The sequence below is a fragment of the Aristolochia californica genome, unplaced genomic scaffold (genome assembly GCF_029961685.1).
Source record: "Aristolochia californica isolate CCGP_79_NKW_82.1479 unplaced genomic scaffold, dmAriCali1.0.hap1 SCAF_2, whole genome shotgun sequence".
Lineage (NCBI taxonomy): Eukaryota > Viridiplantae > Streptophyta > Magnoliopsida > Piperales > Aristolochiaceae > Aristolochia > Aristolochia californica.
In genome coordinates, this window is record NW_027181881.1 from 47,881,163 (window position 1) to 47,906,883 (window position 25,721).

Below are 25,721 nucleotides of genomic sequence, written 5' to 3' on the forward strand. Positions count from 1 at the left end.
CAGAATGGTAGGCCGGTGCAACCCCCACAAACTCCACCATCCCCAATCACGACCTCAATTTCTTTCTTCCGTGTTGGCCTCCCCACTCCCTAGGCTTCCGGTAGTTCAAACGCCAATAGCAGACTTGTGACGACTAACAAGTCGTGGTCGCTTCTTTCAGTCGAGGGTCGAGACATGGAAAACACCGACGATGTGACAGTGCCACCACCGTCTTCTTCATGGTTTACAGAATGTAGTTTTGATTTTCTGCAGCTTCCTCATTCTTAACAAAGACGAGAGACGAGATCCAGAGCCAGAGCTCATGCGGTTGGATGGTCTGAGTTAAGAGTGGGCTCCTCGACCCCGTCTTGATCTCACTTTCCCGCCAAGTAATTCTCTCCATGGATGTTGCTCTGGAATTTTGATGGGTACGCTCCAACAGCTTCTGGGCGCCCTCCCTGTCTTTGATTATGTGCGTATAAGAAGATGAATACAGGAAGAATCTGAACTTCTTACCCAACTAATAATAATGGACCATATTTTTTATTCTTTGACCGTGTGGGTGGATGCGACTGGTCCATCCTCTACTTGTTGTCTGTCCCTCGATGTTGATTTTCACAAGCAGGACCATTTACTTCACAGTATGGACCTATCACTGTCTATAAATCAATCTGTGACGGTATGATTACCAACTAACAAAACAAAACTAAAGTATCAGTCGATGAGAACACCCAACAGCCAAGCTTGCCTAATGAAGTATTTGCTTGAGAGAGACAAAGACTCCATTTTTGGATTTTTTTTTTCTTGTTAGTTGTATCTCTTCTTCTACTGGGATAAAAATTTCTATTCATGATTTCACATCCGTACGTTAATGGTACTCTTAAAATAAGGAGTATGGGATCCTTAAAACTGTTCCTTTGAGCTCTTTTAGATAATATAAATTAATACAATGTGTTAAAGAATGAAAAGAAAACTTTGCTTAGCTTTCCATGTTTTAAAACTCATCACTGTTCTCATTAAAAACAAAAAGAGCACATAAGCTACCAAACCAGAGAAAGAAAAAGACCCAGATGTATTCCCTTAACATACAAACTTCCAGATAGTTCATGGTTTCATTTAAGCAGGGCTTGCACAGTATGTTGGCCACTGCTTCATGCCCTTCGGAGGAGAGCTTGAGCCAACCCAACACCTGAAAATAAGTATTTCTCTAAAGAGAGAGGAAAGAGGGGACCATGGGGGGCAGACAAGGGGGAGTTGTAACAGGAGACATGTCATGATCAAGCTAGTTAAGCCCTCTTTAGAAGCTTGCTTCTCACACCTATCAACTGTTTGTCAAAAAGAGCCTTCCAGCGAACATTATGAGGATCAGCTCCAAGATTTCGTTAAAAATAGTGGGGCGGAGAAGAGCAGGTCCACAAGCCGACCCAAGACCCCACCTTCCATTTCCCCAGCAACATCTTTTTACTGTTTCTGCAAATTTCGCAGCATGCAAAAGCAAGCAATCTGAATAAAATAAGCCCGGCTGCATCATCAGTCGGATCGCACGTCAAGCACTGGAAATCCTCCCCGGGGAAAATTCCTTTTGTACCCGACTCGCTTCTTCTAGAACCAGGAGTTCCTCCCTTCCCTGTCCTGCGACTGGGATGGTTCTATTTGTGTCATTAAGAGAAAGAGAAGGCTTCGTCGTCTTGTGATGGATATCATAATCTCAGTCATGTCCTAGGTTTCGAAAGCCAGCGATGGGTTTTTGAGGTTCTGAAAGCTACAGTTATCTTAATTTGTTTCTGTTCGGATCTGAATCTACCTCATTTCTTGGTGACATTTCCTTTTTGAACAAGACAAGACAAGACAAGACAAGACAAGACAAGACAAACAAAAACAAAAAACACGGACTTCCTATAAGCAAGCCGCCCTGGTCATATTCCTCCCCGAACCGGCACAATATTTTGTATCGGACGATACAGATTGAAAATTTGGAAAGAAACGGATACTCTAGGCGTATACAAAAACTACATAAACTTGTATCATTTTGGAAACCAGAGGAGAGGAATTCAGGAGTGTCACTGGCAATGCAGCTCTGCTCTTGGAGATATAAATGTAAGTGGGCGTGCTGGGTATGGTTTAGTGAATTCAAATTGTGATTTTAAGTAGTGTTAATGACCTAAACCCAACCCAACCCAAGCGAAGAGCTGAGGCATATTGGCTTGTCTGAGACTCAGCCAGGAGGCAGATGCGGATTAGACACAAATGATTGGGAAATTATTAAGATTGGTGGACACCCAATAAGACAAGCCACTTGTCCGACGAATATCTGCCAAATTGGGCCAAGGGCGGCGCACCAACCCGGCCGCAAAGCTGGTTTGGGTAGCCAATTACCTCTTCGGGTGAAGAGGGGGAAAAAAAAAAATCTTAGAGTGAGATACAAAATATCGGTGGGAGGGTGGCGTGAGGAAGATTTTGTTGTCACTCACACCGTCCAAACCTTCTCTTTCATCTCTGCCAGCCCACGCGTAATCAATACCTCCCCTTCCCCCCGTTCCCCTTATATATCTTCTTCTTCCCTCCTCCCTCCTCTCTCGCCTTACAGCTCTTGCAGTTTCCTCTGATCGTTTCCGCTTCACCTCTCTCTCTCTCTCTCTCTCTCTCTCTCTCCGGATAGCACTCTTACACATTCCACAGGTTTAGTTCTCAATCGCAAGCAACAAGTCTGCAGAATCTGAATTTTCCGGTGAGTGTTTTCTGTTTTGATCATCTGGGTAAATGAGATGAGTAATTATGCAACTAGGAAGCGTTTTTGAACAAAGACTGAAGCTGTTTAATTAACGTAGAAACTGAGAGTTCTATATTTGATGTTTGTGGGAGTGGGGTGGTGAAGATGACACTGGATTAGTTGGAGGCGAATCCACCATGTTCTTCCTTAAAGCAATTGTAATGTCGTTGTCTTTCTTCAGAGTCTCTGGGTTGCCTTGAGTGTTTGTCTGTGTGTGTTTTACTGGGGAGTGGATTGGTGGGTGTTAAAAGGCATCTTCCACCATTGAAGTGCACTCAAAAGAAAACATAAGCATGCTTGGGTCTTAAAAGTCAAATTTTACGGCTTCTGTCTTCCGAGGACTCCAGTGTGTGATCCATGCAGCTTAGAGGATGATTACAGCAAAAGGGCTTTTTTCCGTTTTATGTTTGAAAGCCATGTAAACCTCGAAAGGATAAAAGAAAAGTAACCGTTGCTGGTTAATTCCTTCTCTCACTCATGGCTGCATGCAACTAGTGTACAATGATCAGCTCTACTCCAAAGCTGGCTCCTAGAGTCTGTCTGTATTCTTTTTCATTCTCTATCATCTCTCCTCTCTCTCTTCCTCTCTATCAAATCAATCTGGGTTGATCTTGAGGTCTCTCAACCAGTTCCTTCTTGTGGATGTTTTCAGGTGAATAACTGACCGATGGAAGTTGAATCTTGCGTTCCTCCTGGCTTTAGGTTCCATCCCACAGAAGAAGAGCTCGTGGGTTATTACCTCACCAGAAAAATAAATTCTCAGAGCATTGACTTGGGGGTCATAAGTGACGTTGATCTGTACAGAATTGAGCCCTGGGATCTCCAAGGTCGGTGGAATTCTTGAAACAAATCCATTCCTTCACAGCTGCTTGAAGCAGTAGTAGTTTGCTTGCTGCAAGTATCTAATACTCATGGAACATAAAATTAATGCATTTGTTTTATAATGTGAAGCAGATAGATGCAAGCTTGGGTATGAGGAGCAAAGCGAATGGTACTTCTTCAGCCACAAAGACAAGAAGTATCCAACGGGCACTCGAACAAACAGGGCTACGACGGCTGGGTTCTGGAAGGCCACTGGAAGAGATAAGATTGTGCTCTCGAAACACAAGATCATAGGAATGAGGAAGACGTTAGTGTTTTACAAGGGCCGCGCACCTAACGGAAGAAAAACCGACTGGATCATGCACGAGTACCGGCTGCAAACAAGCGAACATGGACCTCCCCAGGCAAGTACTCAAATCCTTTTAATTTTTTCTGCAAATCGCCAGCCTCGTAGTTCAGTCGAGCCGTTGTCTCATTTTCTAATCTGTTTCTCAATCAAAATCAATTTTGTGATGTCTGCTGCTGCAAGTAAAAACAAATAGAGAACATTCATAGAAGATTTTTTTGTTTGCAACTTAATCTAGTTTTAACGTTTTGGGAGCGCTAGCTTTTGATTTTTCAGTTTAAATCCGTTGATCACAATTCACCATTTTCAGTTTTCCGATTTTCTGGGCTGCTTGTTTCTGTCAAGCGCAAAAGGTATAATACATACTAGCAGCAGAGATATTTTGTCTTTCATCATTACATTCTAAATCAAAGAATTCCGCCATTAGCGTGCAGTCGGATGTTTCAATAATTTGAGTGTGGTAAAGGATTGGTAATGGATGATGAGGGTTAAAAGTCGAAAAATATCTCTAATCGTGCCTCAGCTCGTGGGCCTTATATTCATATTTTGTACTTTAAAAACTGCAAATAGCATGTAAAAGCTTTGCTACTCCAGAAAAGAAACCAGCAGATTCATTAACGTTTTGCCTGAATCTTTCTTTGGGAGATACTTGTTCCAGAAATTATCCTACTCTCCAAACAACCCATTTCTCCGGTGAAGATTCAACCAGATAAATACTTGGAAGAAAAAAACAGTGAAGATTCAACCAGGGTGCATTAATGGAAACATTTGATGTTTTTTAACAAATGTTCAATTTTGCGCTTGGCAGGAGGAAGGCTGGGTGGTGTGTAGAGCGTTTAGAAAGCAGAGTCCGAATCAAACACGAAGCGTCGACGCCTGGGAACCCAATTGTTTTCTGAGAGATCACCGTCAACTCGGATCTCAAACGCTTGCAGATGTTATCAACAGCAATACCACACATGCCAATAATTCTCACATTACTGATCCAGTTTGTCATGACGAAGGATTTTTGTCACAGCAGAGTCATTTCGGCCAGCTGCTCGACCTCCCGCAGCTCGAAAGTCCACCGTTGTCCAATAGTTTAACTTCTAAGGAAGGCATGGAGCCCTTTGCATCAATCAACGAAGAGCAGCAGTGCAGGGACAAGGGGTTTCACTTTGAAGCTCAACTAACAGACTGGAGAACGCTAGACAATTTGCTTGCACCGCAGTTGAATGACGGAGCCATGTCTTCCACCTCTATCCCGCCGTCCTTTCCTCCAGATTACGGACAACACGTTCTTAATGGAGGAAGTGGGTTGATTTCCTCCTTTCCGGCCACATACAGATGAAAACGGGTCTAGTACAGAAAAAAGGAAAAATGTTGAATGACTGATTGTCAATAACGTAGAGAAAGTAGCAGAGAAAAACGAAAACAACTGGGAGTTCTCGCAAGAGTATCCCGAGCTCTCGAAGCCTCCTGGTTGGAGGGAGTTGATTCCTCTTGCATTTTGTGTGCTTTTAACAACTTCAGGACTGTTAAGAGCTTCCTCCTTCCATACTTTGATAGTGGTGACTCAGTGATTCCATGTACTACAACTGTGAAAACGTAACCTCTATATGAAGTAGCAACAACAGGAAATTGTGGGTGTTGGTTTACATAGCAGGATCTGATGAAATAAAAGAGCCTCCGTCGCAGCTCAAGTAGTTCTTTTGTTTTGTTAAGAACCGATCATGGTTCATACTCATGGTTCGATATAGCCTGTGTAATACAATTAAAGTACAATACAGGGACACGGTTCTCAGCAATAGCAGATGTGAACTGGTAAGTAAGAAGCCTCTGCCCTCACATTTTAGGGGACGCAGCTCTCCATCCTTAGATATACAGAGCAATCTGTGAAATTGAAGAAAACACGAGAAGCTAGCGGATCCCTTAGAACACAATCTTACCCAACGTGGGGAAAAAGGAAAACGAAATGACTTCACCTTTTCCTTACTTCCCCACAAAGTATACAGAGGTATAATTGGATGTACAAACTATTATTGTTCTTTCCTTCATTGAAACACTCGTTCTCGGCAATGGCAGATTCTACTAATTCCCAGAGATCTGCCATAAGAGCCAACATATACACCCTCCTGTACTTGCTTGTTCCTTGTTTTCTCTGCAAAGCTTGGTCTCATCATCTAGGAAGAATAACGAATGAGGCTTTACCTTCTCTCTCCAAATATAAGTAGTTGATCTTAAACAAACAGAGTGGCTTCATAGTTTGATAAATGCTAAGTACTTTAAAACCCCTAAACTTTGTACGTTATTCAGATACCATATATACCAGCTTAGCTCCTCCTAAGCCGTGCAGCCAGTTTTCTTTTGAGCGCAGTGAAGAGCAGGGATCCCACCAGTGGCCAAGTCGTTATTATGGCAATATATGCCAGGAACCACATCGATCTCCTACTTTGCCTCGAAAGCTGATTAAAACATTTTATAATGGGAGCAGTCACGTCATGGAGGTGCTTGATATCCAGGTTTTCCTCTGGATTTTGTTCAGATGACCGCGCTGCCTCCTTGGTCAAGGCTGTGCTTGTTTCTATTTTTTGATCTGCCTGAGTAGAACATGCAGTTTCGTCTTCAGCTTCCTTGTTCTGAATAATATGATCACTTGTTAAGTCTCCAATTTCTGTTTCAACTGTTAGATTCTTTCCCATTGCTGCTATCATTCCATCTTCAGTCACATTTACGTAAGGGCCCTTGTCGATTTCAGATTGCATGGATGAAAAATGAGTAGAACTCTGAATTTGAGATACAAAATATTGCAATGTTAGAACACTTTCATGTGAAAACAACTCGGTACTAATATTCGAAACTTAACAGGTAAACTATGAAACTGCAGACAAGACTTCTCGTAAAACTTATACTTGAATAATGTGTCAACCTCTGATTGGATGTTCATTTCCAGCCTTGCTTTCCTATCTCTGCTCTGAAATGACATCTATCCAATCAGATACTGACAGACCATTCCACCAAAAAAATTTACTCATCCATATGACTGGCAGTTGATAAAGTACGGGAAAAATGTTTAAAGCGTCCAAAAAATGCATATATGGGCACCGTATCCATATCAACTTAAGCAGATCGATATTATTAAAATATGAAACAAATTCCAATTAAATATGTGCAGAATCTAGTATACATAGACTACGCTAAGTCATATGTTGATGATGTCATTGCCTGATCTTACAACCAAATTCCTAGTGTTGGATGGTTCACGATTTCTAGCCTTCACTTAAACACGACACATCATCAGACAGGATCGCGCCAACTGGTTGAACCTGGTTGAACCAAAACTGGAGCCTTTTCCAGTTCTAATACAACACAAAACCTGTTCTGGCTAAAAACCAAAGGAACCTGCCGGTTGGGCCAGTCTGACAATCTTTCCAGTTCTACAACAACACAAAACCTGTTTTGGCTAAAAACCAAAGGAACCAGCCTGTTGGGCCAGTCCGACAATAAACTGGACCAATTTGATCAATCCGGTTTGAAAATATGGCTATATGGGTTGTAGTCAATCAATTTTTTTACTGTGCTAGGGGGAGGATTTGAACTACAAACCTGACAAATGACGGGCACATATGTAAATAGCCTACCAGATCACAGTTTTCTCTGTAGATGTAATGAAACGTCATATGTACGAAAAACTTAAAGGTTGCATCTCATTTGGGCTCGACCATTGGTTGAACCCGGTCTAACTGGGTTAAACCCAGACCAGCCATGTGTCCAGTTTGATGGCCGGTTTGCTTTGAAAACAATTCTCAATATCAACCGCAGGTAGATTTACTCTTAATATACAAGTGATTCGCCATTTCATGAGCATCCTAAAAAATTAGGATGAACCAACTATGGAGGAAACAAGGAGCATAACCTACCCAACGATGAGAAAACAAAAGGGCATCAGCAGATTGGCAACACAACACTGGATGGAAATTTACCAAGTGTAATTCCATGGTATTTGCCAGCTTGTGATTGATAAATATAATCATCCAAGTTTAAGGATAAAGGAGATATATTTTAGTCACGATGAGCAGTTAAAATCAACATATGGCAGTTGTAGCATAGTGCAGATGATTTGTCTGCACAGTAACTTTATATATACATTGATCATTACTAATATCCACAATAAAAAACAAAGTTATAAGCACAGATTACCTTCTTTTGGCTATGCATGAATGAGCTAGAGTGCAGACCACTTAGAAATTCATCTAGAGCTCTCACCCACCTGAAAAAAGTTTCATTCATTTGAGGTGAAAAGGAAATTATTATTGTTTTAAGGTGAAAAGGAAATTACGGTTTACATATTTTTTAGGACAATATTATTATACTACCACATTGTACCAGCCAAAGAAAATCTCCCACCAGTTAATAAATTAATCCATTACAAGGGCTAAAACCAATCAAAACTTGTCATTAGGATACAAAACATATACCACATACCATAAACTGTGCGCTGTTAAACCTTCAAAGAAAGCCAGATGTCCTCCACGCACTGTAGTTGCCAAAACTATATTCTGATTTGCCCTAATTAGCATAATAATATGTCATATACTTATGGCTAAAAAAAAACTGAAAAGACATCTGTAGATTTTGTCACTACCTGCACTCATCCCAGGGAATGGCTTCCCTGGTACAAAGTGGATCATCCAAGGCACTGATGCAAAGAAGTGGGACTGACACATTTTGTACAAAACTGGCACTGCTACAATGTCTGTAGTATGTATCTACAGTCTATATAAGCAGGATTACCTTGTCAGAGACTTAAAGAGTGAAGGACTTCGATCAGGCATTAAATTTTGGCAACAGGACCTAATAACTGCTGTATTCTAACGTAAAGAACAACTTTCACCAATTGGCCAGAACCTGAGAGCAATTTGAAGATATTCATGTGGGTAGGTTCATCCAGTTATGCGTTTATCAAATAATGGGGACCAGAGCACTTTCTCACAATCAACAGATCAGATCAATTTAACGCATTCGGAAGTTGATCTTTACTAGATGGTTGAATCAACCCCTAGAATCAAAGGAAAGTTAGACATGAAGGCCATGAATGGATACCTCATACTTTCCAACCAGGCAGGTTGCATGGTGATCAAAGTCCCGAACAGAACGTGACTGTAACATACAATTTGAGCCACATATTAGAGTTTGATATGTAATAGAAATGTCACCTAAAAATCCATATATGACATCAGAGAACAGAACATCTACAAAATACATGAACATCAATATCTTAAAATAGTTATATTGCTATAAAAATATCTATTCAGGTTAGGATGATTGAACCCTGAGGGTGCCTTCTAAGTATTCGGAAGATACCTATACCCCATTTACATATTTTATCTTTTACTTTTTCTTAAAATGCATTACGCTCCTTTTCTAATAAAATTATTTTAAGTCTGCACTAATCTCCTTAAGATGTCTTTTGTGGACCTGAATGTTAGACTTTAACCCCTAGCTGTTCTGGGATAAAAATCCTCTAAAAGGCTTATGTTTGAATGTGTCCGTACTGCTTTAAAGTACATTAAACATGAAAATCCCATACATTACATCTAAGATTGAACCACATATAGATAAAAGAGAAAATAAAGGATATATAAGTATATATATATATTTCAAATTTGAGGAATAAACTTCTTAAGAAATTATGTGTATCAGATAAATTTCTTATAACTGGAGTTGTAACATCCTAGAATTTTGCAGCTGAGGATGCCCCCTCCACTTTATTTATCAATTATGTTATGAATTAGAATTTTGCAGCTGAGGATGCCCCCTCCACTTTATTTATCTATTATGTTATGAATTTAGACCAGATCAGAATGCCTAACAGATTGGATTGAATCAAAACCTTTATGATCTGGTACAACACAAAAAATGGTACTGGAAAAGGTGGCTACAAGCAAATTGAACTAGAAAGAAACCAAATATGAGTCTTCTAGGAGCTATTCAACTCGCTTTGAAATGAAAAAAATGGCAAGCATGAAAAGGAGATTAACAAAAAAAATTGCTTTGAATTGATGGTCGAACCAAAATGACTAGCATTGAATTGGCAGCATTGTTTTTCCTGATAAGAGCTTCTTTTCTGTTTGTTGCTCAATAGTATTCACGACATTGGTACATCTTCATTTCTTGCTTTAAGTGGATTAATGCAACAATTCCAAGAAGTTCACATATGATTTCTTTACAGGCACTTTATTGTTTTCCTTCACCATTGAAACAATAAATAAAAAGCAGTTAGGTTGTTACGCAAAGATAGGTACAGGTATTTGCATAAACTGGCTTCAAATTCAACCAAATAGCCCCTAAACATGTATCACTGTTTAGTACTACTTAGAGAAGAAAAAAAAAACCTTTTTTATGCCTTCCCAGTCAGCAAGACGTGCATAGACGGGCTGATGCCTGCCAGAAAGGCAAGGTCAAGGTAAAGCAGATACAAACAAGATGGACCAAAGAAGGCACTGAGCAAAATTCTGTCTTTAAAGGAACCAAGATATGCAGAAAAACTTACAATGAAGCATAACCTTGAAGACCAATTGTAATAATTCTGCTATAAAGTCTTTGCACAAGTGTGCGGTTTATGAATCTGTCACAGATCTGCAAAGCAGGTTTAGAGAAAAAATATTTTTATAGAGATGGTATAAATTGTACTAAGTTGTGAAGTTCATCTCCTTACTTTCTTCCCCTTTCCTTTTATTGTTTGATGCATTTTTTCCCCTTCCCTTTCCTTTTAACTTGTTACTAATTTACTAATTCATAAGTGAATTATTAAGTTACTGTTTGATACATTTTTATCCCGTTCCTTTTCCTTTTATTGATTGATACTAATTTCCATATTCACTGCATGATTTATTTATTTTCCATTTTAAAAAAATTGTAAAACTCCCAACCAATAGGTGACTATAAAAGGAAGTAGTGAAATTTAATAATAAAAAAGTAAAGAGAAGAAGAAGAAGAAATAAAAGGGAGAAAAGAGAAAGAAGAAAGCTGCGTGAAGAGCAGAAGACATCAGGGATCAACTCAATCCCTAAACCCTTTTATTATATCACTTAAGTGTAAAGACAACTAAAAGTACAGAATTGCCCTTAGTACATGCATCCGCTTTTTACAGCCATATAAAACTAAAAACGAAGCAGAGAAGACATAATAAGAATGATGTATCACTATCCAATAACCTTCCTAGCCAATAGAGAACGTAATATATGTGTAATGGCCAAAGTGCCCCTGATTCCATATTTTCTTACAGAAGTAATTTGTTATTGCAGGAAAAGGCAATTATATCAATGTACTTGTTGAGGAAAAATCAATGCTAAATTCAGCTTTGTATGTCCTGACATACCACCAAGTCCCATGGTGAGCAGATGGATGCAGCCCCAGCAACAGGTGTATTTTCTCCCTCCTCTCCTAGGTACTTAACCTGCATATAAGCTTTCCTTTTATAAATAAACAAATGAAACTTAGTATGTTTCACTTGTGCAATTGAAATTTTATTAGCTTGCTGGCAAAAGAAAAACTAGATTCAGGAAATCAGTCTAAGAAAACTTTCCTTTTGCAGCCACCATAAAAAAAAACAGATCTGTTATATATCAAACACAGAATTTAAACCCTTTGATTAAATGAAAGCTACATAGAAAGTCTAAAGAAAAACAATGACAACTGACGATATAAGCTATAGCAGAGGGTTGAGATCGTTGCTTGATGTCTTACATGAGATCCTTTCAGGCCTCATGCTTTCCCCTAAAGGTTAAAGTGTCAATTGGCTGCTTTATGCACTGCATATTTAATGCTAAATAAGGCTTTTAATTCTTATCCTGAAAGGAATTGTTAAATATTCTTACCAGAATATTAGCACCAATACTCGTGCCAACAACAAACAACGGAGCCTCTGGATGCTCCTCATGAAGATAGTTGATCACGTTTCGTAAATCTTCTGTCCATCCAGCATTATAAAACCGATCAGACTGCCAAAGGCACAAAAAACTTCAGTATCAAAAGGGAAAAAGGAGAACAACAACAAACACCTCAAAGAGCCTTCACTAATAGAACTAAATTTACAAGTCACAAAATGTCATACTTAATCGCAGTAAAGATTTTTTTTATAACATAACTACATAAAGTTGATGATGCTATTAATGATTTCCAAATAAGAGATTTGCTTTCTACTATGATAAAACACACACGACATGAAATAATTATATTAAGTCAACATCTTTATAACACTATAAAAAGTTCATAAAAAGGCTCATTCACATGAGATTTGTAGGTATAGATGATTAGGATAATATATAAACCATATCACAAAGTTTCCCTCCTCACAGCCCTGAGAAAACTGACCCATGATCTTGCTTTAAGCTATCTATAAGGTTATATAGAGTTGACCTGCAGGCACCCCAATGTAGCCAAGAAATTTAATTTGGTATCGACACTCTAAGTGGTGTTTCACATGTTGAGGAAAAAACAACCATCCAACTCAGGAAAGTCCCGAAACTTTTTTTTTTTATGAAATGAGAATTTTAATTAAGAAAACGCTCCTGATTGAAAGTCCTGAAACATTGCATGCTGTGTTAAATGTCACCCTAACGGTCCTTATGTTGAGGTATTAGTCTTTTAATGTGTAAGGGATAATTCAGGTTATCACAGGGTAAAAGTGTAGCAAAACCATAATTACATTTCACAGTTAGGACAGTAACTTTATAGGAGAAAATCTTACTCTCCAAAAGAAGGATGACAAGTTAGAACAGGATTGAGCTAGGTAGCTCCCTTTTCATGCAAAAGATATAAAACGGCCATATAATACAGCTTACTTTTTACTAGGGTATCCGAAGAAACCCTAAACTAGTTAGTTGTTACTTTTGTGTCTTGTGATAGTTCTAGTTGGAAACCAATTAATTTTCTCTCTTCAGAACCAGCTCTCCTTTCTCTTTGTGAAATTTTCTCTCTTCCTCATTCGGATTCTAGGGTGAACTAACAATTTATGATCTTGAAAATCTTTTTTTTTATAATGGGGTCATCAATGGATGATTAAATCCTTTCAAAAATAGAATGATCACAATTAAGAGGCTACATCCTGCTGATTTATTTAATTTTTAGTGTGAAATTTCATAAACATAGAAAAACCAAAAGAGAGAATGTGGGAGACGGATAAATAGGTTCCCTCTTCTCAACTATTTATAACATAAAACAATGATAAAAGACACTAATAGCCCTACTCCTTTTACATCCTTAGCGATGAGATTCTATAAGAAAACACTTTCTTAGGAACCTATGTAAACACAAGTTATATCTTCTAACACTAGTCGTGCTGGACAAGTCATTAATTTCTTTCTAGTACACCAAGCTTGACAAGTCATCATCATCAATATCAGTACCATCCCAACTACATGTGGGTTAATTAGAGTCAATGAATGTTAGGCACCAGTCCCAAGCAGCGGTCCATGTGAGGGGGGAGGCTTCAAAACGCACGCCCAACTTTCTTAACTCCATCAGTTAATCGATTAACTGCCAGTCCTAAGCCCGGGTAAAGGAAGCAGCACAATGTTGACAGCCAGGGAAAACAAAGTCAAACTTAAATGACAGACAGTTAAATAATGGTATGCACATGTACTGGAAATATCATGGTTAATTGACCTCCAAATAAATCAATCGTCTAAACCTAGCCCTCCATGTGCCATTGATGAGGAATGAAATGAAATGAAGCATTTCTAGCTCTAGTTTCAGAGGAACTTCAACATTATTATACTTACAGTCATAGAGATGCCACCCAGTCCCCGATGGTTGCAAACTACAACATTCCAACCGCGTTTTGCTAACTTGAAGGAAAGATGCTTTATGTACTGCAAGGAAAGTCTGATTAGAGCATATGAGTGATGATACTTTGCCTTAATTACAAAATATGAAAACAGTTCTCCTACAAGGAATTCTAACATAAAGTTCATGAGCAAGAAAATGAAGAATAGTTTAATGTCCTTAATTTTCTTATTTCCAATGTTTTAAGCTGTGAATTAAAATTAAAATAATGGGAGTTTGGGGTAGGACTCCTTAACATTCAGTTACACATACCAAATTTTGTGAACACTAGCCAGTATCTACAAACACTCAAGGCTCCTAACAAAATGATATATGTTATAGCAATTATATTCAGTCTTGGTTGAGATCCAGTTACTTACAAGAGGAGAACATTTCAGTTTATTAACTTTTGGGTTTCCAATAAGCAGTGATATTAGCTCATAACTCCACTCATTTTCAGTATCTCTTTTCACTCTCTTAAAAAATAGGGCCTTGAAGCTAGTATACATAGAATGGTTATGATTAGATAGTTGAGTTAATCTAAAGATGACAGGAATGTATCATGAAAGGTTTAAGCACACCACAAATCTTTTTTAAAACAGAAGCATATCTTCTCCCAACTAAAAGAGAACAGGGTGATGGGTGGATAACTATAGAACTTACAGAAGCAGCAGAATCACTTGTCAGCCCTGGGATCACTGCAACAATAGGAGTGTTTACATCCTTTGACAGGGAAGACCCTCTTGAAACTGTGGATCATTATTATAAATCAATTGATAGAAAACATTTACGCTGACTCTGTTCTGAAAATCAGTGAGATGAACATTATGGTGTTGCCATTAAGCAAAAAAATGTTCAAGAAGGACTGAAATGTTGAAAGCTACTGACATGACTCAAATGGCACAAAGGCTGGCCATGATATTCTCATGTTTCATTTACTCTTAACTGATTTTCCTAATGAGTTATATGCATGGCCTCTTGCTGGTAAATAGTAAAATTTTATCACTGGGAAAAGAAAACAGAAATCTTAAGTTCTAGCAGACAATATTTTCAAAAAATTTGATTACTAAGTTTTATTAAAATGCTGAATGTCAGGTGCAGCGCAGCATGGCCGACATAGCAAAAAATATTTATTATTGTATAGGTTGTCTACCTGTCAGTTAGGCCCTCTGAAAGGAGCTCACTTCAAATTTATACCATCTGAACCCAGGGATGGAGCCAATTGGCCCATATCAAGCTGGTATTATCTTTAACATTCATTAGTGAGCTTTCTTTTTTCTTTTTTCTTTTTTTTCGCAACGTTCATTAGCAAGCAATAACTTTATAAAGTAGACGTAATTTGAGCAATCTACAATGGGCAATTTTGCATCATTACCCAACACCTAATAGGTTGTCAAATGCAACTTAGATGTATATCCTCTAAAAAAATGCAAACACATGTACTTAAAATACGTACTTACCATAATAACAAAAGAAATGTGTAGAAATTTTTAATTAAACTTACCATCAGAAAATCCCACCCAGTCTAGGGCAATAGTTCCACCATCAGGCACATGGAATATTTTTCTAGAAAATAGAAAACGTAAGTCAGTAAAAAGAATCCAAAACATTGGTTACAGTTCAAACAGACACAAATATGCTCTGAGTACATGAATTCAAATATTTCTTGAGTGGACCCAACAGACATAGTGAAGTTGAACTGGAAGAAGCATATCTAAGACTACACCACTCAATCCAATTAAAAATTATGTAGTTTAACTTTTTCTATTCTTGTCACCCATCTTTCCCCAAAGAAGAAGTGTATATTGTAATAATTTGGCTGAAGTTACATAAGGATTAATGCTTTTCAAATCATAATGTAAAATCCTACCCAAACTTCAATAAACAGTTAGAAAGAAAAGAAATTACACAACTAAGTGGAAGACTAACAGTTCTGAAAACTGAACCACTTTTATTTGATTGACACCTTCCAACATCTTCTCCACATGAATTACTGAAAGAAATTCCCATATAAGAATTCTATTGCTACTTTTGAGATTTTGAGCAAATGTCTATCTTGTTTGCATAGGTGCACTGTTGCGCCACCAATTAAAATGCCCAAACCATCTCAAATAGTTCTTGTATTTCCTCATCCCCCGAGTGTTCTCTTCTATGGTCCTTTCTAATGTTTCCAATTCTATGTTTGCCATAATTTACCACAACATTTCAATATTCATATTTCGTAGACATTGTTTCTGTACTGCCAATACCCCACACAATATACATGGCTGGTCCGATAGTCATCTTGTAAAAAAAATGTCTTTTTCGGCATTGATTTGCTGACCAATACTCCAAATGTCAACATCCACTTAATTCATCCAGCATTCACTCTTAGGATAACATCCTCAATCTTCCTTTCCTTTCGAATAATGAGCTTATATAGCGGAAGTAGTCCCTTCAAGCCCGAATTCTCAAGTATAACTCAAATTAGAAAACAGCAACTGGATGTAATAAAGACAAACTGACCTTCTGTAATTGAAATGCGGCGACCTCCCGAATATGGTTAAGAAAGCAGTTTGAAAGTGAGGACTAGAAAGCCACGGCGTGGAGGCAAACCTGTTTTATGGTTTGGCGAATGAAGATCGACAAGAAAAAAAGAGAATAGAGAAATAAGAAAACAATAAAAAAACAAAGACAAACTCTAAGGAGTAGCTCCTGCCTTCCGAGAAGAGTAGGGCATTTAGAGGCGATAACTTCGTAGATCACGGACGAGGGATTAAAAGTGAGAGAGACCGGATCTCCTCTAAATCCACGGATGAGATCCCGAAGGAAATGAATTTCGAGAAAACTGTACAAGAAAATCATAGAAAAGAAGAAAAATGCGAGAACGTAGAGACATTTGGGGGTTACTGAAGCCGCTCTCAGCAGGAGTTCCAGTGGAGAGCAATCCGCAGAAATCACCTCCTCCATGTTGCAATCACACGCAAGAAACTGCTCACGAAATTTTTCAGGCAGTGACTCGTTTGCCCGGCCAATTTTCCTCGCGTAGACTAAACCGGTGCCAAATCTCTTAAACGTGCCACGTAGGACGTCGAGCGCAACGTAACGTGTGGTAGAAATTTGTAATAATAATGGACCCAAGCTGCAGCGGCAGTTGAGGACGAATTAATTGATGAGATCAAATTCCCGAGACGCTCAGACCGCGTGGCACTCCACAATCTATCCAAAATGACGTGTACAAAATTACTACATACGTGCCACGTTAAACAAAAGCCGCCGCCTTTTCGCCTCGACTTCACAGGAATTTAAGCTGGATTGGGGCCTGATGATTCTTCGTTTCCTAGGCTAGAAAGTGAAAACTAGAACAGTGGACACTCATTCATTCAAGAGATGGAGGACTTCAAGTACCCGCTGCGGCAGCACCAGCCGCTCCGACAGAAACCTGTGTGGAAGATAGCTCTGGTGGCCTCTATCGCCGCCGGGATCCAGTTCAGTTGGGCGCTACAGCTCTCCCTACTCACGCCCTATGTCCAGCGGCTGGGGATCCCACACACATGGGCTGCTATCATCTGGCTCTGCGGTCCTGTCTCCGGGATCGTGGTTCAGCCCTTAGTGGGATACCACAGTGACCGCTGCCACAGTCGGTGGGGCCGCCGGAGGCCGTTCATCGTCAGCGGCGTGGCGTTGGTTGCTAGCGCTGTTTTTCTCATAGGGTTCGCGGCTGATATTGGGCGAGTCGCCGGAGACCCACTGGGAACGGGAAGGAAGAAGCCTCGAGCGATTGCGGTATTCGTGGCGGGGTTCTGGATACTCGACATAGCCAATAACACATTGCAAGCGCCTTGCAGGGCTTTTCTCGCCGACCTGGCCGGTATGCCTTCCCCTTTTGAATCTTTCACTTCTGATTCGAAAAAAAGAAAAAACCGTCGCCTGAGTCTCGTCCTCTGAACAGGCAGAGATCATAGACGAACACGGAGTGCAAATGCTTTCTTTTCCTTGTTCATGGCGGTAGGTAACGTGATGGGTTTCGCAGTCGGGTCTATGACCCACCTCCACAAACTTCTTCCGTTCACCGAAACCACAGCCTGTGATACCTACTGCGCCAACCTCAAAACATGTTTCCTTGTCTCCATCCTCCTCCTCCTCGTTGTCACCACTATCGCCCTCGCTTTCGTCCAGGAGAAACCCTTGCGCCCGCTGCCTCCCGTGGCCGTGGCAAACAACGAGAATAATGACGAGGAAGAGGAAGATGAAGGTGAATCGCCTTCAGTTGCTTTCATTTGGGAGATCTTAGCCGCTCTCAAGGACCTAACGAGACCCATGCGCATCCTTCTGCTGGTGACATTTTTGAATTGGCTGGCATGGTTTCCTTTCCTCCTATTCGACACGGATTGGATGGGGAGAGAGATTTACGGCGGGGAGGTTGGGCAGGGGAAGCAGTATGATCTCGGGGTCCGAGCTGGGGCACTGGGTTTGATGTTCAATTCGATTGTCTTAGGCTGTACATCTCTAAGTATGGCATTCATGGTGGACAAGCTGGGTGGAATGAGGAGGTTGTGGGGTTGCATGAATTTCCTGCTTGCACTTTGCCTTGCCATGACTGTGCTCGTGACCAAGATGGCAGAGACCTCTGAAAGTTCAAAGATGGGTGGCTTGCCGCCCGCCGGCGTAAGGGCCTCGGCCATGATATTATTTGCATTACTAGGAATACCATTATCGGTGAGTCTTATTTATTTGAAGAGAAAGCTTTCTGAGGAAATGAAAAGAGACAGAAGGTAGAAGAAGGTAGTAACTAGAAGGAGCGGTTTATTTTGATATTTCAGATGACATTCAGCGTCCCTTACGCGCTAGCTGCCATATTTTCGTATTCCTCTGAAGCTGGCCTAGGTGAGCTAAATCCAATTTCAATTACTTCTCCAAGCTATTGCTTGTTTCTTTATTATTTCATGAAATTTATAGGTCTCTCAATGGGAATATTAAATCTTGCAGTGGTCTTACCACAGGTCAGCTTCTTAACGACCTCTTCACTTTTTTCCCTCTTATTTTAAACTTGTTTCGCTGAAATCATTGGTCAATATCCTTGAGAAGACTTTGTTTTTCTTTTTTGTCACGCATGGTTTTCATTTGAGAATGTTAAACAGATTGTCATTTCAATAGCTAGTGGTCCATGGGATGCCCTGTTCGGAGGTGGTAACCTCCCTGCTTTCATCGTGGGAGCTCTCGCAGCCGCGGCTAGTGGATTTGTGGCCCTCACTGTGCTTCCTTCTCCGCCTCCTGAATTCCCTTCAAGTTCAATTCTCAGAACAAGAAGCTCGCCGTTTCCCTGATTCGGTTCTCTCTCTCTCTCTCTATCTATCTGGTGTTTTATTTGTGTTCCTAAGCTAATCGGTAGAACCGATATTCAGAAGTTTTATATCATGGGTAGGAAAGTTTTTGGCTTCACTTTGCAGAAGGTCTCAGAGTCTTCGTCTTCTCTATTCTCCAACTTCCTAATTTTAATACAAAGTTGACTATCTTTTTTTCTATTTAGAGAGAAGCGTTTCAAAAATCAATGTCAATAGCATATCAGGACAGGACCTTTTCAAGAAAAAAAAGATTTGGGATAAGTTTGGTGTTTGCCCATCTATGTGCCACCAATTATAGTTTTTGGATTGTACTGGAAAATCTTCTATAGGTAGATTTCTATTGGTTTTCATGTGTCGTCACAGGGTTTTGGATACAGTGGTAACTGAAGAATTTGGGTTTTTGGCAAATCCCATCTCATATTTAAGATTTTGAGAAAACTTTACGTTCGAAATGATGAGCTCTCAAGGTGAGTCTGCGGGTGCACATGAAATTATCCCCTATGCTTTTCTCTGTCAGACTCAGATATCTAGTGACGGATTCTCCAAACTCTCTGGACTTGGACCTCGGCCGATCGTATGTGAAATTGGTTATTCTAATGCAATTTTACATTGATCCGTCTTTACATCTTCATCCAAGTTTGGGAAGCATAACACCGAGAATGGGGGAGAACCAGAACCAGAACTAAAGTTTGCATGACAACGGAGAGATGATCAGGAGAACGAGTTTCATTCATGACTCAAGTCATTACAAAAAGAGGCTTCTCTCTCCTAGTCAAAACCTTCTTCCTTCCGAGTTATCAAATCAAGGAGAAGAGAGAAAAACTTGATACAGGGTGGCAGAGGAAGATAAACTACAAGACCGACGGAGTCACCGGCGGATATGTATATGGAGACGGTATATGGTACAAATATGGTAAAGATGCAGGCGAGAGCATGTATGGTGGATATGAGTACCACAGAGGAGACACAGGCACGTTGCGAGGCGATCCTGCCGGACCTCCATAACTCGACATGTTTCCTCCATATTCGATTCGTAAAGTATTATCGTAGTGATACGGAGTGAAGGGGTTAGGATTGTGGAGTTGGAACGTACTCTCATTAGGTTGTAGCCTATCCTTACTGTATGTATCTCCGTATCCATATACGGTAGGCATTGAAAATGGATCCTGGAGACAACGAGGGACTTTGTGTTGGTTAGCGGAAGCTTCGAGAAGCACTTCCCATTCACTAAAACTATTGTCGTCTAACCGAATTAACGGCTCTTCCTCCTCGGCGCCGTCGCCGCCTTTCTCGAACTTCTCCCACTGCGTCCGAATCACGGTCTCTAATCTCACCGTTTGTTGATCGGAGCCTTCGTCGGTTAGAGTCGACGGAGGAGATTCCGACGTCGAAGTCGTCATGGATGGAGACGAGGAAGATTCTGTCAGTTGCCACATCTGCTGGAGGAATGATTCCAGTGCCCGGACGTGTATGGGAGGAATCTTGTCAATGAATGGATACTCGTACGATCCGCAGAGTCCCATGCTCCGGCATGAGTTATAAAACTCGCCGAGTTTATTCGCCTGAATCGCTGCTTTCTTGTATATCTGCATGGTGGAAACGGAGCTTCTATACTGCATCTGGAAGAGATTGTCGAGAAGTAGAACGATGTCTCTACAGAACGTTGCATAGCAGAGGAAACTGTCCCGGAGAATCTGTTTCATGGCCCAACGGACGATGAAACTCGTTCGAGCGGCACCGGTAGGCTCGCACTCCATCACCCGGTCTATCAGACTCTGAAGCTGAGGCAGTAACTCCAGAACTCGGGCAATCTCCCTCATTTTGTCGGTCATGTTTTCCAGCCCCGGTTCTGTGCAGTTGCTAAAGGAGAAGCAATCTAGTGCCTCGTCGAGGAGGTGGGCGTAGGATCTTACGAAGACACCGTAATCTTCTGAAGAGGAAGAAGACAAGTCGCGGAAGCGACACGGATAGAGGCAGAGCAACCCGTTGGAACGGGCCCACAAGAGATCGGAGCGGAGGGAGTTAGACTCGGGTAGTGATCTGAGAAGTCGATGAAGGAGGACCAGGCACTTGAGCGCGACTCGCCAGCACCGAGTCCGACAAAATCGACGAGTGAAGCTGAGAGAGAAAACTCGAGACGTGGAAGCGGAGAACGAGATGATCTTGACGAGTTCGTGAACGTATTTCTCCGGCAAGGGAATGTCATCGGGTGAAGTGGCTTTGATGATCATGAGCTCCACATTGCAGAACCCTCCTATGGTCGCGATCTTCGCGTAGCCGACCGCCGAGTGCTCCCTGATGGCCGTGCAGGCTTGTCTCAGTCGCCGCTGCATGGTGAGATCAGGAGACGAACAGCGAGCGAGGAAGAGAGGATTAGGTTGGGTGAAAAAACGAGCCAAATTTAAGGGATAGTGGGATGATCCTCAAAATGAACGCTGACGAAAGCGAAAGGAAATTGTAACCGATGCTTTCTTGTTTGCATTAACGGGATTCCTAGGTAAGATCGGGCCTTTACGAAACAAGTTAGGAATGTAATAATCAGGTTAGTCTGGTTGAGAGCCAGATGATCGACAGTAGCTGTGAAAGACAAGGATCATTTCATCCGTATCCATGCATCCATATTTCTGTCCTTAATCTCCCTTTCTGGAATTTTGTCAACTCCTGATTTTAAATTAGGATCCCGTGATCGACAAAACATAAAAAACAAAAAAGACAAGCAAATAATTTTTTGAGTTTCCAAAGCTTATCGAAGCAATATTCGAGCATTCTACTAATCGATGATCAGCTGCTGATTTGGACTGTGTTATGCACAGGCACCGAACCAGCTGACAAATTTAAAAGACAAAGTTGGTTCTTATGTACATGTATTTCAAACATTTGTGTGCTCCCTTAGCAAAATGAAGTATTGGAGTTGGACTTTTCTGTGTTAGCATAGTCTCCCCCCTCATAGACTATTGTTCAATGCACCACCCCATAATTGTTTGCACCAATAGATCTAATTTTGAATATGATGTAAGTTGTGCATATTGTGTAACACAAGCAATATAGTTGCCTTAGAGGCTTGAAGAGTTCCATTACAAGCAAGACAAACAAGATAGACATATTGTTGTTCGATGTAATAAGTCAATAATTGCACAGCTAAGAATCCAAATTTTGTAGTCGTAATAAGCACATTGACATTAAATATCATTACATAATAGAACCAGTGGATGAAGTGAAGGGCTTGCTTGAGTTTTGTCATATTGAAGATCTAGTTGTTAACTATAATTACATCATAGACCCGGTGGATGAAGTGAAGGGCTTGCTTGAGTTTTGTCATACTGAAGTTCTAGTTGTTAACTGTTAGATCTAAGACTACAAACCGAGCTCTATTCCGAGATTAAATAAAAAACTACAAACTATATAATGTAAATGAGAAACCGAAATAGATGTAGAAAGTAAATCAATCGCAAAAGAGACAACGATTTTACGTAGTTCAGCAACAACCTACATTCAATGGAGAAGACGACGAGATTTCACTAAAACGAAGAGAAGCTTTGCGGCTCCGAGCATGCAAAATCGAGTTTTCGATTTCTCTCTCGACGAATCCCTAATTTTCCCAAATGTCTAGAACTCTCCGGTCTTGAACTGGAAATCCCGAGTAAGTAAACCGGGTCGAGGATGAACCATCAGGTGGTCGGGTTGACGGGTCTGAGCCGGAATTTCCAATTCAAGACACCCAACAACATTAACATTTTCACAAAGCAGAATATCTTTGTAATTGCAATGTAGAATGAGGTTTTACTCATAAGGAATCTATAATTTTTCATAATAGTAAATAGAATTGTTTCTACATCAAGCTGTAGTTTAATTCTGATTAGGAGTTTTTTTTTATAAATTAAATCGATTTCGGTAAGTTTTACTCTATAAATCAGAGAATAGTTTTCACTTTTTTAACGAGATCAGAAATAAGAGTTCTTGTGAAACCACTCTTCCTCGTTGTGTTCTGGTTATGTAGATATCTCTTTGCATTCTTGTCAAATCGTACTGCAATTGGGCTTTTGAAAAACCTAACTGCTGTTTATGCTATTTCCATGTCCCGTACAGTCAAAAGGAAGAGGGTGGCCATGATTAATCCAATTTCAATTCAGAAGTTGCAACAGTATTTTTCCTCTGCGTTACTGTTGCAGCTTTCGCAATCCGGGATTCGAATAGACATTAATGTCTCTGGTGAGACGAATGATCCAGAAAAATGTTTAAATCATTCGATCTGGATATCTTATCTAAAATTCATGACTGTAATTCGATATTAATGCCCAACAGAAAGAGTAACTGATTTAGCTTCTGCGATTCCTCTCTCTCGTCTCTTCAAATGGGAGCTCTTCATTTTCATTTATCATTTCCTTTTCACCTCTGCTTCAGTTCATGGTGGATGGCAGGACCCCGAAAATTTCTGTAGTTGAATGAAGAACTGCCTAGACACCTCACGACGACGACGTACTGGGCGAAAGATTTAATTAAAAGCGAGCCCACTTACCGAGACTATTATTGCTGTACAAAGAAATGCAGGGTTGCTACTGAAAAATGCGCTCGAGTGCCTCCCTCGTGGGTATGGGACTGTACTGGGAAATCTTCTTCAATCCTTGTGGGTATCTTCCCACATAAACAGTTCTCTCACGGCGTTTTATGGCTACAGTAGCAACTGAAGAGTCTGGGTTTTGGTAAATCTCATCTCAGATTAATTTTTTCAGATAAATTTTCTTGTGGGGAACGATCAGCTCTCATGTTGAGAGCCCGTGGATGCAGAGCCGTGTCTCCCATTAGTGGTAACACTTCCTTAATTTCTCCCTAAACCACTCTGACACTTACCTTATCTATTTTTTACTGGGATTTGAACGTGGGATATGATATGTCCAGCTCTGATAGCATAATAGCGGTTAATTAATACACCCAAAATACTGATCTATTAGGTACAAAAAGTTACCGCTTACAAAAGTGGTCTGAACCATTCTAACACCTATGAAACCTGAGATTTAGATCAGGACACTTGATGAATCTTTTGAAGTTGGGTTTAAGGCCTGTCTTAGAATGATTAGTTAATTTAGTAAAAAAAAATTATAATTAATAAATTCAAAATTTTTATACTCACTAATTCATACGATACTATTCTTTAACTCTTCCCCTTACGTATAGACTCTCTTTTGTAATTCTACTGTGAACCATTTGAGTGAAGCCCTACATATAAATACCTGCTCTGATACTGTATGAAATTGGTCCTACACTTATCCGAGAACGGCTTAGTCAAATTCGGAAACCTCTTTTTTAACTAATAAATTTAATATATTTATATTTATTATTTATTAATACTATATAATTTCATAAATTACCCATGGGATTTACTAATCGGTCTTGAGTAAGTGCATGAGTGTTATATATGCCCTAGTACTTGTACCTTACCCGGATATAAGATGAGCTCGTCTTACACCAGGTGAAGACAAAGTCATAATCTGATTCCCTTACCTTATGTTTGGTTATGAGGGCACCTGGACAAGAAACCTCTAAGGTGGCATCTTGGTTAAAGAAACAGGTTATATACCGATTTTTAGAATCAATCAGAATTCAGAGTACAGAGTGAAAAATTTCAATGTCGGAACTGGAAAGGCCGGAGCAGATTATATTCTTATTCTCCGACCAATATAAGCGACTATGGGGGCTGAAAACAGACGAAGAAAGTTGTGTTTGGTTGACGAAAGAAGGAAAACTGGTGGGGGAGAATGATGACCTTTTTGTTTGTTTTGCATGGACAGAGGATCAAAGCCATCATTAGTTCTACTCCCGTCCAGCCCCTTACCTGCTCATAGCCATACGTGATTCCTGCGCCCTCGACGTGACCCTGAAAGTGAGCGCCCCCACTCAGCCAGTCTTTCTCCTCTCGCTCCGCGGCCGCGGCCTCGTTGTGCTGCTGCTCAGGTCTCGCAGTGGTCTCCTCTTCTTACCCTCCGTCGAGTTTCAACCCTCTTTAATCATTTCTTCTTCCGTCTGCCATCTTTTCACAGGTCATCCATCACAATCCCTCTCACTCCAACACGACGTGCTCCCATGCACGCCCCAATCAAGTGTTCAGTAATCGAAATGAAATTCGCGTAAAATTTTGTGTAATGAATCACGGCTCCGCATCCAATCGGACATCTGTATGGACCAGATGTGAGCCCCGCCATCTGTTGGACTTTCCCAAGAGACGAAGGAAAGGTGTACGGTTTTTCTCTCTCCGACAACCTAACGCTGCCCCCTGTTGGACTCCTTCGTCCTCTGTCTGTTTCGCTTTCATCCTCTTTTCTTTTTCTAGTTTTAAGCTTTGAAAGTGTGTCGGAGTAACGGCAGCGGAGGCGGGTTCGGGGAGTCGCTTCCCTTTATTTCTTCTTTAACCAAGGCCGGTGGGCGAGAAGAAGACAGTTGGATGGCATCGAGGTCGAGAATCATTCACGAGGAAGACGACGAAGGCTGGCTCCGCCTCGGTCTCGGACCGGTCTGTAGCTATCCCCCGCCCATTTCCGACCCCTCCGAGTTTCGGATCGGGCAGGAGCTAGGGTTAGGTTTGGGGTTTGGTAATGATGGTATCAGTACTGAACCGCCACCCTCTAGGTATCATGAAAGGTGGTTTCAGCCGCTTGGGTCGTCCTCTTCTTCATCATCA

At 40.6% G+C, this 25,721-nt stretch overlaps 4 protein-coding genes across 4 annotated transcripts; 2 read left to right on the forward strand and 2 right to left on the reverse strand.

The window, feature by feature from the left end:
- Nucleotides 1–3,416: 3,416 nt before the first annotated feature.
- Nucleotides 3,417–5,479, forward strand: LOC137955213 (NAC domain-containing protein 105-like). The gene is made up of 4 exons (XM_068802080.1): nucleotides 3,417–3,576; nucleotides 3,704–3,975; nucleotides 4,726–5,209; nucleotides 5,307–5,479. Exons 1-4 carry the CDS (start codon nucleotides 3,417–3,419, stop codon nucleotides 5,477–5,479), a joined length of 1,089 nt encoding a protein of 362 aa, XP_068658181.1.
- A 78-nt stretch (nucleotides 5,480–5,557) lies between these two features.
- Nucleotides 5,558–16,751, reverse strand: LOC137955807 (uncharacterized). Its single transcript, XM_068802943.1, has 14 exons — nucleotides 16,423–16,751; nucleotides 16,230–16,319; nucleotides 15,229–15,290; nucleotides 14,388–14,473; nucleotides 13,682–13,771; nucleotides 11,777–11,899; nucleotides 11,278–11,355; nucleotides 10,450–10,535; nucleotides 10,292–10,340; nucleotides 9,000–9,056; nucleotides 8,542–8,672; nucleotides 8,382–8,465; nucleotides 8,097–8,166; nucleotides 5,558–6,682 (listed from the first exon to the last, which is right to left on the reverse strand). The coding sequence occupies exons 1-14, from the start codon at nucleotides 16,671–16,673 to the stop codon at nucleotides 6,230–6,232; spliced, it is 1,710 nt and encodes a 569-aa protein (XP_068659044.1). The 5' UTR covers nucleotides 16,674–16,751; the 3' UTR covers nucleotides 5,558–6,229.
- Nucleotides 16,752–17,093: 342 nt separating this feature from the next.
- LOC137955214 (sucrose transport protein-like) lies at nucleotides 17,094–19,030 on the forward strand. Its single transcript, XM_068802081.1, has 5 exons — nucleotides 17,094–17,574; nucleotides 17,656–18,422; nucleotides 18,527–18,590; nucleotides 18,663–18,706; nucleotides 18,845–19,030. The coding sequence occupies exons 1-5, from the start codon at nucleotides 17,094–17,096 to the stop codon at nucleotides 19,028–19,030; spliced, it is 1,542 nt and encodes a 513-aa protein (XP_068658182.1).
- Nucleotides 19,031–19,899: 869 nt separating this feature from the next.
- Nucleotides 19,900–21,381, reverse strand: LOC137955215 (putative clathrin assembly protein At1g03050). The gene has a single exon (XM_068802082.1). The coding sequence runs from the start codon at nucleotides 21,379–21,381 to the stop codon at nucleotides 19,900–19,902; it is 1,482 nt and encodes a 493-aa protein (XP_068658183.1).
- Nucleotides 21,382–25,721: the final 4,340 nt, after the last annotated feature.